Source organism: Syzygium oleosum, unplaced genomic scaffold, assembly GCF_021117445.2.
Source record: "Syzygium oleosum isolate NSW1041296 unplaced genomic scaffold, Sole_v2.1 Sole_v2.01, whole genome shotgun sequence".
In the NCBI taxonomy this organism is placed as follows: domain Eukaryota; kingdom Viridiplantae; phylum Streptophyta; class Magnoliopsida; order Myrtales; family Myrtaceae; genus Syzygium; species Syzygium oleosum.
In genome coordinates, this window is record NW_026607485.1 from 35041366 (window position 1) to 35058156 (window position 16791).

At 42.1% G+C, this 16791-nt stretch overlaps 2 protein-coding genes across 2 annotated transcripts; both read right to left on the reverse strand.

The window, feature by feature from the left end:
• Positions 1-5339: 5339 nt before the first annotated feature.
• LOC115681410 (L-type lectin-domain containing receptor kinase IV.1-like) lies at positions 5340-6913 on the reverse strand. The gene has a single exon (XM_056316224.1). The coding sequence runs from the start codon at positions 6540-6542 to the stop codon at positions 5409-5411; it is 1134 nt and encodes a 377-aa protein (XP_056172199.1). The 5' UTR covers positions 6543-6913; the 3' UTR covers positions 5340-5408.
• Positions 6914-7193: 280 nt separating this feature from the next.
• LOC130139392 (wall-associated receptor kinase-like 14) lies at positions 7194-8687 on the reverse strand. The gene has a single exon (XM_056316225.1). The coding sequence runs from the start codon at positions 8132-8134 to the stop codon at positions 7355-7357; it is 780 nt and encodes a 259-aa protein (XP_056172200.1). The 5' UTR covers positions 8135-8687; the 3' UTR covers positions 7194-7354.
• Positions 8688-16791: the final 8104 nt, after the last annotated feature.

A 16791-nucleotide genomic window follows, 5' to 3' on the forward strand; every position in this document is an offset into this window, starting at 1 on the left:
TGTTCAATGTGATACCCGAACTTTTAATTTGTTCAATGTGGTCCCTGGACTTTTGATACATGTTCAATGTAGTCCTTGAATTATATGAAAATGTTCAATGTAGTCATTCTATTAATTCAAGTTCAGGGACGATATGAACATTTTCATATAATTCAGGAACTAAATTGAACATGTATCAAAAGTTCAGGGATCACATTGCACATTGGATTAAAGTTTAGGGACTACATTGAACAAATTAAAAGTTTAGGGACCACATTGCACATTGGGCCAAAGTTCAGGGACTGTTTGTGTCATTTACACACTAGTTAGTTCAATGTGCAAATAAATTTTCTTACCAGAGAAGTCGAAACTATTCACGGCACTTATCACCACAGCCCTACTTATTACGGATGGGCATTGGTCAAATGTCGCAAGGAATCTATGTCCCGTGGATCAAATGTGACATCTGAAATTTTTTGTTGATAAAAAAAAAATCAAGTAGCTTAGAGTTTTGGATGGCTCATATGGAATCTCAAAGTGGGTCATTAATTTTCTGAGGTTCGGAAGTGCGACGAATGATTCTTCCGTGACAATAATCGCCCGGAGGCCGATGCGTCAAGCCTAAATTGATAGATGCTGACATGCATGTTGATAATGTGGAGTGATGATAATTGATTTACCACCATATTAGATGTAGAAAGGGGACCGATATGCTTCAAATTACTTATTTGATAGTTTTCAAGTTTTAAATTTACTAAATTGAGATATTTCTAGCATCCGATATTATTCACTAATAAATTTAGTTAGTTCAAAATATTTTTGTGATTTATTAGTATTTAAAATGGACATTGATATCCTTATTTACGTACTACTATAGATATCTTGGTAACTTATCAAAATATCTATTTTGAAATCACGTGATGGTGTCATTTGTAGCTTTTTAAAAACTTGAACACGTCTCCCTCAAGTCATCCTCCACCAAGTGTTTTTAACTCAAAGTCATCATTTACCGACCAAAAAAAAAAAAAAGTCATCATTTCTTTTAACCTTAGTTAATAAATCGTATCTATTTGTAACTCTTGCATAGTTTACCATATACATTCCCTTCCTGATCAAACAAGCCTTTATACGTGCTCAAGTTTTACGAGAAAGCTTCAACTTGTTCTTATAAAGAAAATAGATCTCCCGTCACTTTTCTTTTCTATTTTCACTCTCCAATCTTTCGAGTAGAAGCTACGCTTCCACTCTTGTGTTGATCGAAGTTTCAAAATTGATATTTCAAGTGTTTACAAGGTGATTTTGTGGACTTTATTTCCATTTATTAAACTAGTTTTGTTGCTTAAGAATATTAAAAGTTGTTGATCCGTGTTTTTTATTATTTTACTTTGAAGGTAATTAAAGCTTTGATTTTGCTCAAGCATTTTATTCAAGGTAAGTGAAAACTTTAGAAGCTAAGTTAAATTCATCTACTAAGTACTCTCGACTTAATTGGTTGATGATTGTTAATTTTTGTTTGACTTTGTTGTCAAGTGTAGGTAAGTTCTAATGATGGTATGTGAAATCATTGTGTTCACTTGAATTGGATCGATAAGCTTGTTACATGCCTAGGATGTACTTGATTGATTTCCTAGAGGGTATTTTATTCTTTCTGTGAGGTGAGGATTGTTTTAAGTGTGAAAAGTGTGGAGATGGTGAAACTAAAACTAGAAATGATATTTTTGCAATAATCAAATTACTAGCTAAGTATTTGATTTTTTATTTGAGTTGTCGATGTTTATATTGTCAATAATTTGAGTTGTCACGTTGTCGATTATTTGAGTCAAAGAGTCATCGTGGTATTAGTTGTTTTTGAGAAACAATTCATTCTAGGGCGGAGGCCCACGGGCCCATCACCCTCTAAAGGCAAAACCATCCCGCTCGGTGTCCACCCCTAAATTTTATCGAGAAACTTTCATACCCTTGTCCTTTAATGAACCCTAAATCAAGACGTGCATTCATCTTCTGATTCTTAGTAGTGTATACCGCGAGTTCGGTTTTTGAATTTTAAAATCACGGAAACTTCTGCAACATGACATTCTTGACTCTGAGGCTACGTTAATCTATCTATTCAGCTTTCCGGAGAGGAAGTGCATCATATGCATAATGCTCCATGAGAATTTCATTGTTCACTTACTTCAAGCCAGTCAAATTTGAAGGGCCACGAAGTACCTTGCGTCCATGACTCGCGAAGAGAATATGTAAAAGATCAGAAATCATGCGATCACTGAACTAATAAGGAAACATGCACCTACACTACACTTTGATTATAACCCACATGCACCTAGAAAATCCTATCCTCTATCACCCGTCTTCTCTTTCTTCTTCTCTCTATACGGTCGTTTCTTCTTCCACCTCTTCCCCTCGCTTCTTGATCTGCAACTTGAGGCCATGAGCACCGCCCCCCACAACACACTGTAATATTTGCATCTTTTTTTACCAGGTCAAAAAGTTAGTAGTGGTGGGACCCACAAGAAAAAGACAAAAAAAGAAAAAGGAAAAAAAGGAGGGAAAGTGGACGTCTTCAGTTTTAAGAGGCCAAGAGACGCACGCAAGAAAGGGAAAAGTATGAGAAAAGAAAAGAAAGGGAAAGGAAGGAAAGGAGTTGCGCATACTCGGAACGGATGCCTCACCAAGCCGATTTATTCCGATTTGCAATGTCTGATAAGTGCTCGCGCTCTTCATTTTTTCAATCGGAGTAGTTTTCGGGGTTCGGGCTTAAATTCGGAATTATGTAAGATTCAAGCCGTGAAGTCCAATTTTTGAGTTGTTGAGTTATAAAATTTCATGAAAATGGTGGTTTATGGTGTTGTGGAGCCGTGGGGTTTGGCGGGAGTCGTTTAGAAGCAACGGTTTGATCGGAGAGAGAATTTTAGGGTTTTGAGTGCGATTACCGCATTGCGAATAGCTTGAATAATTGCTTTGGATGCAATTTATTAACACATATGAGTTATTTTGTTAGCGCTTAAGTGTCATTTAGCCAATTCGTAGTTGGTATAATATTTTACCTGGTTTTGACGTCATTTCTCATTTAATTGTTAGGATTATGAGATCATCGGCTCGTTTAGCTGCGTGTTGTTTAGTTTTGGGTATTCCCAAATGAGTGGTGTTATCTCTTGTTCGAGTTTGTAAATTCATATTTTGAAAGCAATATGAATTATATATAGTATGAGTTACAAATTGGCATTATAGTCGCATAAAAAACCGAATCGAACATTTACTATACCTTGGTTATTTATGAATGTTTTAGAAAACGTGTTGTGTAAGGTGTTTTGAAGAAATATATATATGTATTGCTTTGCGAACTGGTTTATAAAATGATTTCTGCATGATATGAGAAATGTTTTGAGAGAGGTATTTATAGCGGATGAGATGTGTTACGAAAAGGTTATCTGTTTTGGTTTATAAATGTGTTATGGTTTATGAGATTGATTCTAGATTGAATTTCTAATATTTGAGGATGATTGTTTTGATGTTCAATATGATTGTGAACTCGGGTATGGGTTTCTAAGTATGCATACTGGTGATAAAATATCATTATGGGCCGAGCCACCAGTTTTGTAGGCGAAGACCTTGCCGAGAGGGGAAATCTTGATTGCCTTGTCACAAGACGTTGTTGTTGGAGTTGGCGAATATTTTGAGGACTCTTGTTTCTCATACCAGGCATGCTCATGTGAGCATAGGAAAATCGAAGTATGAACTAACGACATGTGACCCCTACGCACGGAATGTCGGGGGTCCCGCTGCCCGGACAGCGGGCGGGGTTCCGCTCCCCGGTGAGCGGAAGGGGGCTGCCCCCGAAACAATATCGGGTTTGCTAACCCGTTTGTTGTGGGATCAAAGGGATTCAGATGGGCTTGGGCTTGGGATTTGGGCCCATTTTAAGTCCTATAAATTGTACTAATATAAGAGATCATTATAACGAGTGGTTGTGGTTGTAAAACCTAAATATCATAGTGGAATACCTTTGCAGGACGTAGCCCTATTCTGAGGTGAACCTGGGTAAACTCGTGTGCCAATTTTTTCTATTATCTGTGTGATTGTTTTGATTCTGTTTAGGATATAACCCATCAGTTGTGTCATGACCATTGTTTAAAATTGAGCAATAAATTAATCAATGAAATGGACCATTGACGTGGTTTTTTTTTTATAGAAATTCATCAATGGACTTGACCATTAACGTTTGAATTGTGATGGTGATTAAATGAGTATTTATGACTTATACAAAGTTTTGTTGAAATGAAATAACTCATATGTGATTCGATATGTATTTTATACCTCGAGTTTGGGTTATGAATCTTTGGTATTGCTTTGTATACATGCATAGTGATTGCTCGATCTGTTTAGAAGATATGTACTACTTACTAGACTGTGATTGCTCATTCCACTCGTCTTTCTTGTTTTTTGGGTTCCTCAGCTACCGATCGCTAGTATAAGAGCGCTATCGCAGGGACTTTTGGAAGCTAGATTTTGGGTGTGGTTTTTGGGAGTTGATGGTAGTTATAGTTTGTTGGGTTGGCTGAATTATAGTTGTACATTTTTTTTGGTAGATTATAAAAACTCTGATATTGTAACTAACATATTGGTTTATCTTATATATAAATGGTTGGAGATATATATGTTGATAACATGTTTTTAGTTATGTTTGAGACTGCGTCCTTCATGTCGAAAGATAGCTGTGCCATCTCCTTTCTTGTTGTTTTCGAGGTGTGAGACACACACACTCTCTCTCTCTCTCCACCAAAAGAATGAAGAAACTGAGAGGGAGTAAAGGAAAAACATAGGAGGAGAAAGAAAAATGAAATTTTTTTTGGTGATGTGTGAAATTATGGGGTGTGATTAGGTCTACAGAGGAATAATAAAAAACAACGCTGGTGAACGACGTCTGGAGAGCGGCAGCCTCGATCAGTAGCTAATTTGAGCCCTTTTTAAATAAGAACGTGCATTTAGCGATACTTACACTGACTAGTACTAAAATGACTCACAGAGCCTATGGGTTTTAGATCTGTACATTATCTCGTCTTGCCGCTAATGCTTTATACAAAAGCAGAAAAACGACAGTTTGGACACATCAATGTTTTCCAAATATAGAGGCTGGAAATAAATCGAAAACAAGAATACAGGGTGTGTTTATTTCACGAAAAACTTTATTTCGTGAAAATTATTCTCACAAAAATGGTTAGTTTTCATTTGATTGATGACATATTGAAAGTGGTTGCCCTTTATTCAGAATTGGGTATTCATTTATCAAGTTTTAAATGTACATGTTTTCATTTATCGTAAATATTTTTCTGTTGACTAATCATTTTAAACAAACCACACACGTGAAAATATAGAAAACTAATTTGCTAGAAGTTATTTCAATGAAACAAACACATACTAAACCAGGAGTCTCATCGCCCACCTGAGAGAAGCGATTCTGCGACAGAAGACGAGTGGGTAAATGCCTTGCCCATGGAGGACGGAAAGGACCTGGCCAAATTGTCGAAACCTTCGCGATGAGCAAATGTTAACCCGCTGGACGAAACGCCCGTGGACGACAGTTCAGGCATCGGAAGATCGCCCTCCAAGTACTGCAATACTTGACGCATGCTTGGCCTCATCAAAGGATTGGAGTGGGAGCACATCAACCCGAGTTTCAGCACCAGCTCCATCTCTCCTTCCACGAACTCCGCCCCCAATTTCGGATCACTTACCTCGAGAATGTCACCTCTGTCCCAGCAAGAAAATACCCAGTCCACTAATATCACGTCCTCCGTGTCCCCATGCTTTATCGGCCTTCTCCCGCAGGCGACCTCGAGCAAAAACGCTCCAAACGCGAACACGTCGGTGCTCCTGGTGGCCTTGCCGGTTCGCATGTGCTCGGGGGCGAGATAACCGAGCGTTCCCGCAACGTGAGTCGTTTGAGGGTCGGTTCCATGGTCGTGTAATCTCGCGAGCCCAAAATCTCCGAGTCTTCCGTTTAATTCAGCGTCTAGCATGATGTTACTCGCCTTTATATCCCTGTGGATCACCACTTGCTCCCACCCTTCATGCAGATAAAGCAGCCCAGATGCCACTCCTTTGATCACCCTAAATCTTTGCATCCAATTGAGGGTGACCTTTGGTTGGTTATAGAGGTACTTGTCGAGGCTCCCATTGGGCATGTAGTCGTAAACCAAGAGCAACTCCCTTTTCCGGCGGCTGTAACCGAGGAGCGACACTAAGTTGCGGTGTTGGAGCAGACCGATGCTGATGATCTCTGCTACAAATTCTCTCATGCCTTGTTTCGATTCATGGGAGACCCTCTTCACCGCAATCTCTATATTCGATGTGGGTAAGATTCCTCTATAGACTCGGCCGAACCCACCGGCACCTAATAACTCTTGGTCCCGGAATCCTTTCGTCGCAACGTAAAGATCTTTGTACTTGAACCGGTGTGGGCCGTAGTCCCTCTCCCAATCTTCGAGGACCTCGGCGAATTTCCTTTTCCTTCTTATCACGTAAACTACACTCAAGATCAGCGTCGACACGACGAAAAGAACCATCAGTGGTAACACGATAGTTAGTACTTTCAACGTCTCCTCTTTCTCCCACTTTGGCGACGATTTCACTGTGGAACAAAAAGGGAGAGCTTTCCATCATTTGGTGTTTGGTGGACGGCGGCGACATATGCCGCTGCAAGAGATGGCGGGGACGAGCTACTGTGATGGGACTCGATTTTGTAACAGAGGGGAGAGACGATGCAGTGGCAGTGCGGCCAAAAAGATGAAGAGACAGAGAGGGAGTAAAGGAAAAACAGGGGATGCGTGGAATTATGTGGTGTCATTAGGTCTGCAGAAAAATAATGAGGAGCACCAATCGGTGAACGACACCTATTGTGGCTGCCGCGCCAGCAGCTAATTTGGGCCATCTAAAACTACTCTCGGATGTGCAATTAAGTGCGTTTGTTTCACAAAAAATAAATAATTTAAAAAATATTTTAAAAAATGATCTTTTATAATATTTAGAAAAATAAATAAATGAAAAATTCTTTCATTATTTATGAAAATAGTTAAGCATAAATTATTATCGATGATGAAAATATTTTTTATTGACTAATTTTTCTAAACGATATAAATAATTATTTTTCAAAATATACTTTTTAAATTACTCATTTTTCGCGAAATGAACATACGTAACACATCGATAAACTAAGACTAGAAGTTGAGTAAACGGTCATATTCTTAGCCGACTAAAGGTCAGCCATAAGAGTTCGCATATTAATATTGTATACCATCTTGGCATTCTTAGCACCAACTTTTAATTTGATCGCAGAGGATAATTGGTCGAAACAATCAACAATAATAAAAACCTCCAGCTAACCTCTCCGGCAGCCGGTTCCGGCCAAGAACCCGTCGCCGAGGAACCTGTCCCTGCACTTGCACCGGAACCCATTTCCGCCGCCGTTCGGCAGCCCCAAGAGCTGAACACAGTCTGCATCCTGGGAGCACTCACACTCGTCGCCGTTCACCCACCAGAACAGCTGTAACATCTGGACGCCCAGCGACACCGACACGTTGTTCAGCTCCTCCGCCGATATCGACGACAGAAAGTACTCGCAGCCAAGGGCGAAGAGCTTGCTGTGGTTGAGAAACGTCACGTTGTAGTGGTTCGGCTTCTCGGAGTAGCAATTCATGCTGGTGTTGATCTTGGTGCTAGACTCACAGAGGGACTGGAACTGGGCCTGGATGACCAGCGTATTGGGCACGTCGCATGGGGAGGTCTGCGTGCAATTGCTGAGCAGGACCGAGTTCTTCCCCACCGGGGCGTAGTTGCGGCCGTAGAGCTGGTCAATGGACCCGAACGGGCGGCTGCAGTTGGCCTCGATGGTGATGGTGATGGTGTCCGGGGACGCGGACTGCACAAGGAACTCCCCGATGAGGGCGTCCCCATCCTCGGTGCAGTTGAGCTGGATTGGGCAGCCTGGCGAGAACCCAAACGGGTACGTCAGGTTCTGCTTTGCGGGCATTCCAGAGCTGCAGGTCTGGCTGCAGGGCGGGTGGATGGCTTTATGCGCTGCAGCCGTGAGGATCGGCAAGACTATGCTGGCCAAGAGGAGGAGCATGGACAGAGTGGTCTTTGGAATCATCGGGCACATCGATCCGACCTGGACGCAGTGTCGAGTGAAGAGAAGTTGATCAAGAGATGGTTGTGGATTGAGTGGAGTGAGATTGTGGGTTGGTATTATCAACGAGAAGCGTGAGCAAGGACCAGTAACTGTCCGAGAGAGCAAGTTTCCTTCAGCTACCCTTTTCAGTGGATTAGGTTTGGTATTAGAGGGGAATCATGTTGGGGAGAGAAGAAGAGTTAGAAGGAGGTGAGGAATCCTTGAGAGTGCTTAGAAAGAGAGGTTTTTTCTTACACTTGAGAATGGAAATGTAGCGAAAAATTGGAAATGAAAACAAACAAGGTCCAACGTTAGACTTTTCACGCGACTCCGGATGTGTTTGCTATTATGACTGAGACGGAAATTAAGGAAGAGTCCTGCTCGAAAGCAATGAATTCTCTGGTCATATTGATTTTTTTTTCTTTTTTGGGGATTATGTTATGTTGGGCTGTCGTTAGTCTCCCATGTAGGTCCCTAAGCTAGTCAAAGTTGACCCTTGACGGCCGGCCAAATGGAACAGCGATTTGTCATTTTGGACGCATCATAGCACCCCCCGCTGAAACAATTTTAAACAAGAAATAGGAGGAAAAAAAAATGACCCATCAAGATTAGGGTTCCTACGAATGGCTAATACCACAGAAAATTCATATGATAAATTTATTCTAAACTAATATTTTGATCACAAAAAGCTCCAAACTGGTACACCTGTGACAAATTTACCCTTAGTTAGCTTTCGTCAAATTTTATCGTTAAATTTGCTAACCTGGATGACACATGATGACATGATATGATTATGTGACAACTTCACATGGAAATCCATAGGGTTAATATCACGAAAATCCCAAATCGGTATACCTGTAACAAATCGATTGAGCCAGATCGGGGTTTATCGTGGTATTAACCCTATGAATTTCCACGTGGACTTGTCACGTCACCATACCACGTCACCATGTGTCATCCACGTAAGCCAATTTAGTTATAAAATTTGACTGAAGTTAACAGAAAGTAAATTTATCGTGAGTATAGTAGTTTGGATTTTTTAATGATCAAAAAATTAGTTTATGGTAAACTTATTACAGATGTACAAATTTGAGATTTTTTGTAGTCAAAAAATTAATTTAAAATAAATTTATCATGTGTGTATCAATTTGAGATTTGTTGTTGTATTAATCTTTCTAGAAATGCTAGCCCCGCGTTAATCAATAATGCCGGGTCACTTTTGACGCGGCATCATCTTTGCTTTGCCTTATTCTGTGAGTCCAAGTGATTCTAAATCTTTTGGGTCGGCCTAAAGTGGTCGTGCTAAAGAATTCAAAGGAGTGTGAAATGAGACTAGTCAAAACTAGGCTTGTTCCCAACAAGTTCGCCTCAATATTAAAAACACAGTCCATTTATTTCTTCAACTTGCACTTCTCATTGTTTATTGATGTGCCCACTCGTCTTGCACCTTTAAGTCTAGATTACGTTTTTGAAGTACGTCGGGATCTAAATTTTTCAGGCTAATGAATTATTAAGACTAAATCTAATTCGGGCCCTCCAAAGTCCTATCAATTCATGATTTAAGGTTTAAATTTTTAACATGCAAAAAATTTCATTCTTGGAGTCGCGTAGATCGATTAAAATCCTAAATAAAGCATAGGGAAATATGTTTTATTCCTATGAACCAGATATTCTAAGCTCGGGGACTTGATTATGCTCGATCTAGTCTAACGCCCTTTCGGTACCTTTTCTTTTCAAAAAATACTTATGCAGGCAGTCTGGATCCATTTTATTACCTAATCACTAACATGGAAGGTGTTTATGCGGCTACGCAATGTAACAGTCTGAATTTTCGATCCTTTTCCCGGGATTTAAGAAATGAGTTTGGCCAATGCACTTATAGTGAGATCTCACCCGGAAATGCGCATTCACGGGATGCTAACCTTAGGGGTAAGGCCAGTATGGGATTGAGTTCGCACGACCAAAGAACTCGACCTGGGTTCGATCTTCGACCATATGGATTGACGAGGGAATGTTTTGAGCCAACCGAGATCGATCTAATTGATTGATCGTGTCCGAAGGGCACTAGTGACAGACCCTCGCAAATATATGACAACCGAGGTCGTTCTGGGTAGAGTAAACTTAAACGTGATTGGACTTAGCGTCGGTCACGGGTCGAGAGCGCGTAATCCCAACGAGCCACCTGTTAGCAAGAGATAAGCTAAAGTCGCGATTGTTCGATTTTAGTCATTTCTTGGAATTCGGGCCCGGGAATCGAGAATTTTGAAAGTGACAATTTTGAGCGGCCGATAACGTTTTTGGCTTGGCCAACCTTGGGGCCACCCATTTCTGCAAAAAAATGAATTTTGGTTCGGGACCGGAAAAATTACGATTTTGCCCCTCTGGTCACCGACGTTGATTCTGAGGCCGTATGAGGTTATTTTTCGAGGCCGATGCCATTTTGGGGTGGCCACGCATATTTGGAGTGATTTCGGTAAAAAATTGGAATTTTGGCTCGGAAGTGAAAAATAATATTATTTTATTCCCCAGGAATTTGCAGTCGATTTTTGAGGGCTTAAGAAGCTATTTTCGCGATTCCGACGCCATATTATGTTGGCCACACACATTTGGGGTTGGTACGGGCGAAAATTGAAATTTCGACCAGGGACCGGAAAAATGACCATTTTGCCCCTGGGCCGTTTTCAATTCCGAATTTTTGGGATAATTATTAAGGGTTTTCAGCTGCATTATTGGACCTAAAGACTCAAATGCCCCTCAATTATTTGGATAAGACCAACAAGGACCGTTGGATCAAGGGTATTTTGGGAAGATCGCGTAGGATCGTGACACGTGGCGCCCTTGGCCCACCATGTTTGATCAGCTTGGACCATTTCTCTCTCCTCTCTCATTCTGGCCAGACCACTCTCTCTCTCTCTCTCTCTCTCTCTCTCTCTCTCTCTCTCTCTCTCTCTCTCTCTCTCTCTCTCTCTCTCACGTTTTCTCTCTCTCATTACCCCCTTCCCTCCCGATCGGTCTCTCTCTCCCCTCTCCCCTGTGCGTGAGCCCCCTGGCCGACCACCAGCTCGCCGCCGCCGGTCGCCGCCCAGCCCAGCCGCTCGCCGCCGCTGCTTCTCCTTTCTGGCCACCATCCGCCTCTCTCCTCTCTCTCCGTCTTTCCCTGTTCCGATCGGCCAAGTTGCCGCCGAGCCACCCCTGGCCGCCCTCCCCAGCCCTGTACGTCGCCGTCGCCGCCTCCAGCCGGCCGAGAACCGCCCGCCAGCCACCCGCCCAAGGCGGCTCGGCCGGCTTCGCCCCCCTAGGTCGCCGGCGGCGACGCCGGCTTTCTTCTTGCTTCTTTGTTCGGTCACCCCAGCCCCCTGTCCAGGCCGAGTGTCCTGTTTTTATTAGGTAAGTGTATCCCCCAAAAACTACCTAGGACCTCGGGTATTGCTAGGCTCGTTTAGGGTTCGGTTTAGACGATTTTGTGGCTGTTTTGGGACCGAATTAGGGGCTGGTGTTTGGGTTGTTGTGGACTGATTTGGGCGATGAATTCCGAGGTTTAGGAGGCTGAGTTAGGGCTGTGATGCTGTGGATTAATTGGGGATTAATTGTGTGATTGATTGGAATTGTTACGGTTTGATTGGGTTTATTCTTATAATTGCATTGTTTGTGATAGTTGGCTGGTGCGGAAATGCAATTTGGGTGGATTGTGGTTTGATTGTATGCTGTATGTGTGTGGCCGTGAGGCGTGGTGATGTGATCGTGCATTGGATGCGCGTGCCAAGTATGTGTGATCGAGTAGTGTGTTCGTGTCGCGAGAACGTGTGCATTTGTGATGTGTATGGGAGGTGTGAGAATGTGTGTGATAGCGTGTTTGAGTGGCCGTGTGGTACGTGTGGTATGAGTGGAATGAAGGTACGGATGTGTAGGATTGATGGGGAAAAGGTCCGTCCTGAGGCGTGTACATTTACGCGGGACGATGCCGTCCCTGACGAGGTGACGATGCCCGGCCCGACGGGGTGTCGATGCCTGACGAGGTCAGAAGACCGTTGGCCTGATGCGTTTTACGCGGGCACGGTAATTAAGGAAAGGGAAAGGTAGGATTCCGTCATGAGGCGTGTACGTTTACGCGGGACGATGCCGTCCCTGACGAGGTGACGATGCCCGGCCCGACGGGGTGACGATGCCTGACGAGGTCAGAAGACCGTTGGCCTGATGCGTTTTACGCGGGCGTGGTAGTGGTGGAAGAATTGTGAATGAGCGGGAATTGACGTGAGGTGCGAGGTTTGAGAAAGTGACGCATGGTGTGAGTTAGTGTACGAGTGTGTTTGTATCGCGTGATGTGATGCTTAATTATGGGGTAGAAACTGCTAGGCACGGTATGGGACGTGCCTAAGTGGTTTCTGTCTTATAATTGAGGCACGCGCGCGTCTGTGATTCCTTGCTGTGATGTGCTGGTTGTATTATGGTCTAACATGCAGGAACGTGCATGATGGGTTCCAGGTAGGTTCGTGTGTGATTGTTAGAGTGATTGATCGTTGTGTGAGATGCGTGTTCTGTCTGGCGGTACGTGAGTGCCTACGTGGGGTTTGGGGTTGTACACTTATTGAGATTCGTCTCATAGTTGTATAATCCACAATTTCAGACCCCCAGCCGTAAACCCAGGGAGCCCACCTCTTCTTTTTGAAGTACGAAGAGCCGCCATGGTGCCCGGAGGATTCGCAGGCGATGCCCAAGAGATTTCCGGAGGATCGAACCAGATGAATTAGGAGCAGATTGGAGAAGGGCGACCCTTAGGTTTTTCCCTAGGGTATTTTAGGAGTTGTTCAACTTGGGTTATCCGATAGTGAAGTTAAGATAACCAAACGCCTGAACTTTTGTTAAAACGGTGGCGGAGGATGTTCGTTTGTATTTATGTCTGTAATATAATGTTTGTATATTTGGTGCTGTATGAAGTTGTTGTTGTTTGATTCTTATGGTGTTCTACCCCGTCGTCGTCATCTTTCTGTCCGGGGTTTTTTTTTATATTCGCTTCCGCATGTGGCTCTGATGTTTGGGTTGGGTCGGCGATGTTCCTGGGACGTCGCATCATTTCGACCGGAGAGGGATGTCGCGAGCTCGATGGGGTTCGGGGCGTGACACGCAAACCACCAATTTAACACCTAAGAAAGCAGTAAATAAATTGCTAAGTTAGGAGGATAACTTACCTTAAAGCAAGGCAAGCATCTGCATTGTTAATAGAAAATCATACGCATAATCATAATATGATTTCTAATTAACAAAGCAAGGCACTCAAGGTGCTATTTAGGGTTAATTTGTGCTTTATTAAAATGCAAACTATCTTATGTGCAATGACGTGCAAAAAAATGACATGCGATCAATGCGACCAAACATGCGAACTATATGTCACACGGCAACGTGATCTAATTCTAATGACGAAAACTAATGTATTTTTTTTGGTACTTTTCCAATGGAATTCGGAATTAAAATACTTATATCCTAAGCATGCAATGTTTAACAGATTAATCTATTCTAGAGCAATATTTTTGGTATTTTTATTTAAATTCGAAATTAAATTACTCCAATTAAGAATGCAATCTATCATAATCTAAATTCGAACTTAACGGAATCGGGATTGCGGATCGGAACGGGGTGGCCGGCGAATGGTGGTTCGCGGTGGATCACAAGAAGCTCGTCGGCGTTGCGGCTCTTTGAATGGTTCGGATGGTGACCTCGTGTTGGTGCTCGACAATCTGCAAAAACAGAGAAAGAACAAGTGTCGCTAGGTGCGAGGCGGTGAGTGTGGAGGCGACGTTGCGTTGAGGCTAACGAGAGACACAAGAATCGTTGTTGATGCTCGGCGAGGCTCACAGCAGCAACCAGTCAACGTAGTTGGGGCTGTTTGCTCGGAGTGGTGCAACAAGATAGCAGGTCGTCAAGATTGGATTGAAGCGCTACTGAAGAGTTGTGGGGCTCGTCGAAACGGCAACGGCTTGATGATTAATCGCAACAACTCGGTAAGGCACGGCAGGGTTTAATTGTAACGAAGACTAGCTGAAAAACCCGCAAAAAGAATCGAGATTTGTGCTGGTTTTGATTGGAGCTTGCTGGACCACCACTTTTGCGTCGCTCGTGCGTTTATCAGGAACTGGGAACTCGCCAAAACAGCTGGACATTGGTCAAGGAGTGGTCACGTGCAGCAATAGGGACCCACGAAGATGTTGACTTCGTCGATCTAGGCGTGTTTGACGCCCCCAAGAAAAGGAGAAGTTTCTTGTAGGGGTGAGCAACTTGGACCGCCCAAACCGGGACCGGACCGGACCGACGAGTTTGGTCCGGTTCTCGGGACTATCGGTCCGGTTCCCGGTTCCTAAAAGCGGAACCGATTTCCGGGCGGTCTGGTTCCCGGTTCCAAGGGGGAACCGGACCGGACCGGACCGACCGAACCGGACCGACTATTTAATATATATTTTTGTTATTTTTTTCTTTAAAAAAATTAATAAAATGTGAACTAAACTCTAAGTGAACTTCATTATCATAAATTCATTGATAAAAAATAGTAAAATGTGAATTAAACTCTAAGTGAACTTCATTGACAAAAATTAGTAAAATGTGAACCAAACCTTAAGTGTTTGACAAAAAAAAAACCCTAAACTCTAAGTAACCGGTTCCATTGGACCGGACCGGACCGACGGTCAGGTCCGGTTCCCGGTCCTAGAACCAACCGGTCCGGTCCGCGGTTCCCAATTTTGGGAACCGGTTCTCTCGGTCCGGTTCCCGGTTCCACCTTGGAACCGGACCGGACCGGGAACCGCTCACCCCTAGTTTCTTGGGCTCTTTTCACCTTCTTTTCTCACGCTTCTCTCTCTCTCTCTCTCTCTCTCTCTCTCTCTCTCTCTCTCTCTCTCTCTCTCTCTAGCCGTGTGTTTCTTAAATTTTTTTTTGTGGCCTCCTCCCTCGAACGTGAATGGGTGTCCCTTTATATGTTGCTAGGTTTAGATTAAAACTCCCAATTTTAAATTCTAAGGTATATACTTTACTGATATGAAAATTTCATTATCTCTTAGAATCCTGATAATATCAAACAAAATCGAATAATTATCTTCCAAGATTTGAATAATAATCAAGATTCATTGCTCAATTATCCAATGGGAAAACTTCGGCTCTTATAATACTCATGGGCTGGCCAAGAATTTTCTTGAATGCGAGCTTAATTAGTCCAATTTCATTAAGTTCAGAGCCATTCACTCGAGTCCATCCACCGCCGGTGCAATGCAAATGCAACCATATGAGCCTATGCAAATGCTTCTAATATCTATATACATTTTAATTAATATATTTTTTTCTAGAGATCAGGATCGATCCCTAATTTTTTATGCGAAAATTAACTAATTGGGTCATCAAAATTTAGGTGTGAACAAAGTAGATTAGCTAATAACCATGATATGTGTACATTGTTGTGATTTCCAAATCATTAACGACACGGGATTAATTTAAAATCGAGTATTCATCGCCTTCTCTGATTACCATTTAAAAAATTTAAGATAAGCGAGTCGCAAATTTAAAATTCGAAACAAAATGTATCAAACGGCTCACGATTACATCATAACCAAATAAAGTAGTTTTTTATTGCGAATTTTGCAAATCAATCCATTATTGGGTAGTAATACAGATGAAAATTCAAGAAGTATATGTTAAACCCCTTGAAGGAAGTTATACAGAACATGCAATATCCCATCCATCCGTAGAGTTACAATAGGGTTTTTGACACTCTTTTTATTTTTTTTAGGAAATAAGAAAATGTATGTAAATCTAAAGAATTGTAGCTAATCTATCTACAATCATGTTGGATGGTGTAGTAAAAAATTTAATCACCCATATACACTCAACAAGTAGTTAAATGAAAAGAATGTCTGAGAAAAGACTCTTTTTAGTCGAGTTTCACCGTCTCTTCAAATTATCAGCACATCTTATCTGAATGACAAGATTTCAAGTGATGTTATAAGGTATCCGCATTTACATGCTTCATCTGATCCTTTGTTGGCATTTGGTACATTTCGTAAATTTCCCTCTTAATGTTATAAATCTTGATAGGCTTGAGTATTTTTAATTTTTTTTTGTTCTTATGAGAGTAGAAGTTTATGTCATATATATCTTTCTATACATGGTCTATATGGCTAAATTAGATCAAATTTCTAGTAGCGGTCTAGTTATCGCTAACCATCTTACATGGCACACCGTCACGTCAGTGATTTCCGGTGAAATAAATTAGAATGACTTTTATGTAATTTTGCGCAAAGATTTATGACTAAATTATCAAAATTGAATAGTTTAAGACTAAAGGACTGATTGGACAATTTCCCTAGTGAAACTTAGATGCACTATGTACAACAATTATTTATCCACTCCTTAATTATCCATTTGTAGTTGTACATTACTTCGCTACCTTTGTTGTTGTATAAATAAAAAGATAAGAGAGGAGTGACCAGAGCTAGCCATCCCTTTTAGGCGTTACACACCTATTATGGAATGTTCATTTTGAGATGTAGTTACTCTGCTTTACCCGCAATCCAAAGGTCTCAAATTAGCGAGCCAGTCACCACAACGACGTCAAGATGCTCGCTGTCAATAAGTCTTTTCACATGAGATATGACACACTTAGGCAACGC

Bases quoted from the DNA above. Each gene is read 5' to 3' on its own strand.
- LOC115681410 (XM_056316224.1), bottom strand. From the start codon at position 6,542: ATGGTTCTTTTCGTCGTGTCGACGCTGATCTTGAGTGTAGTTTACGTG.
- LOC130139392 (XM_056316225.1), bottom strand. From the start codon at position 8,134: ATGTGCCCGATGATTCCAAAGACCACTCTGTCCATGCTCCTCCTCTTG.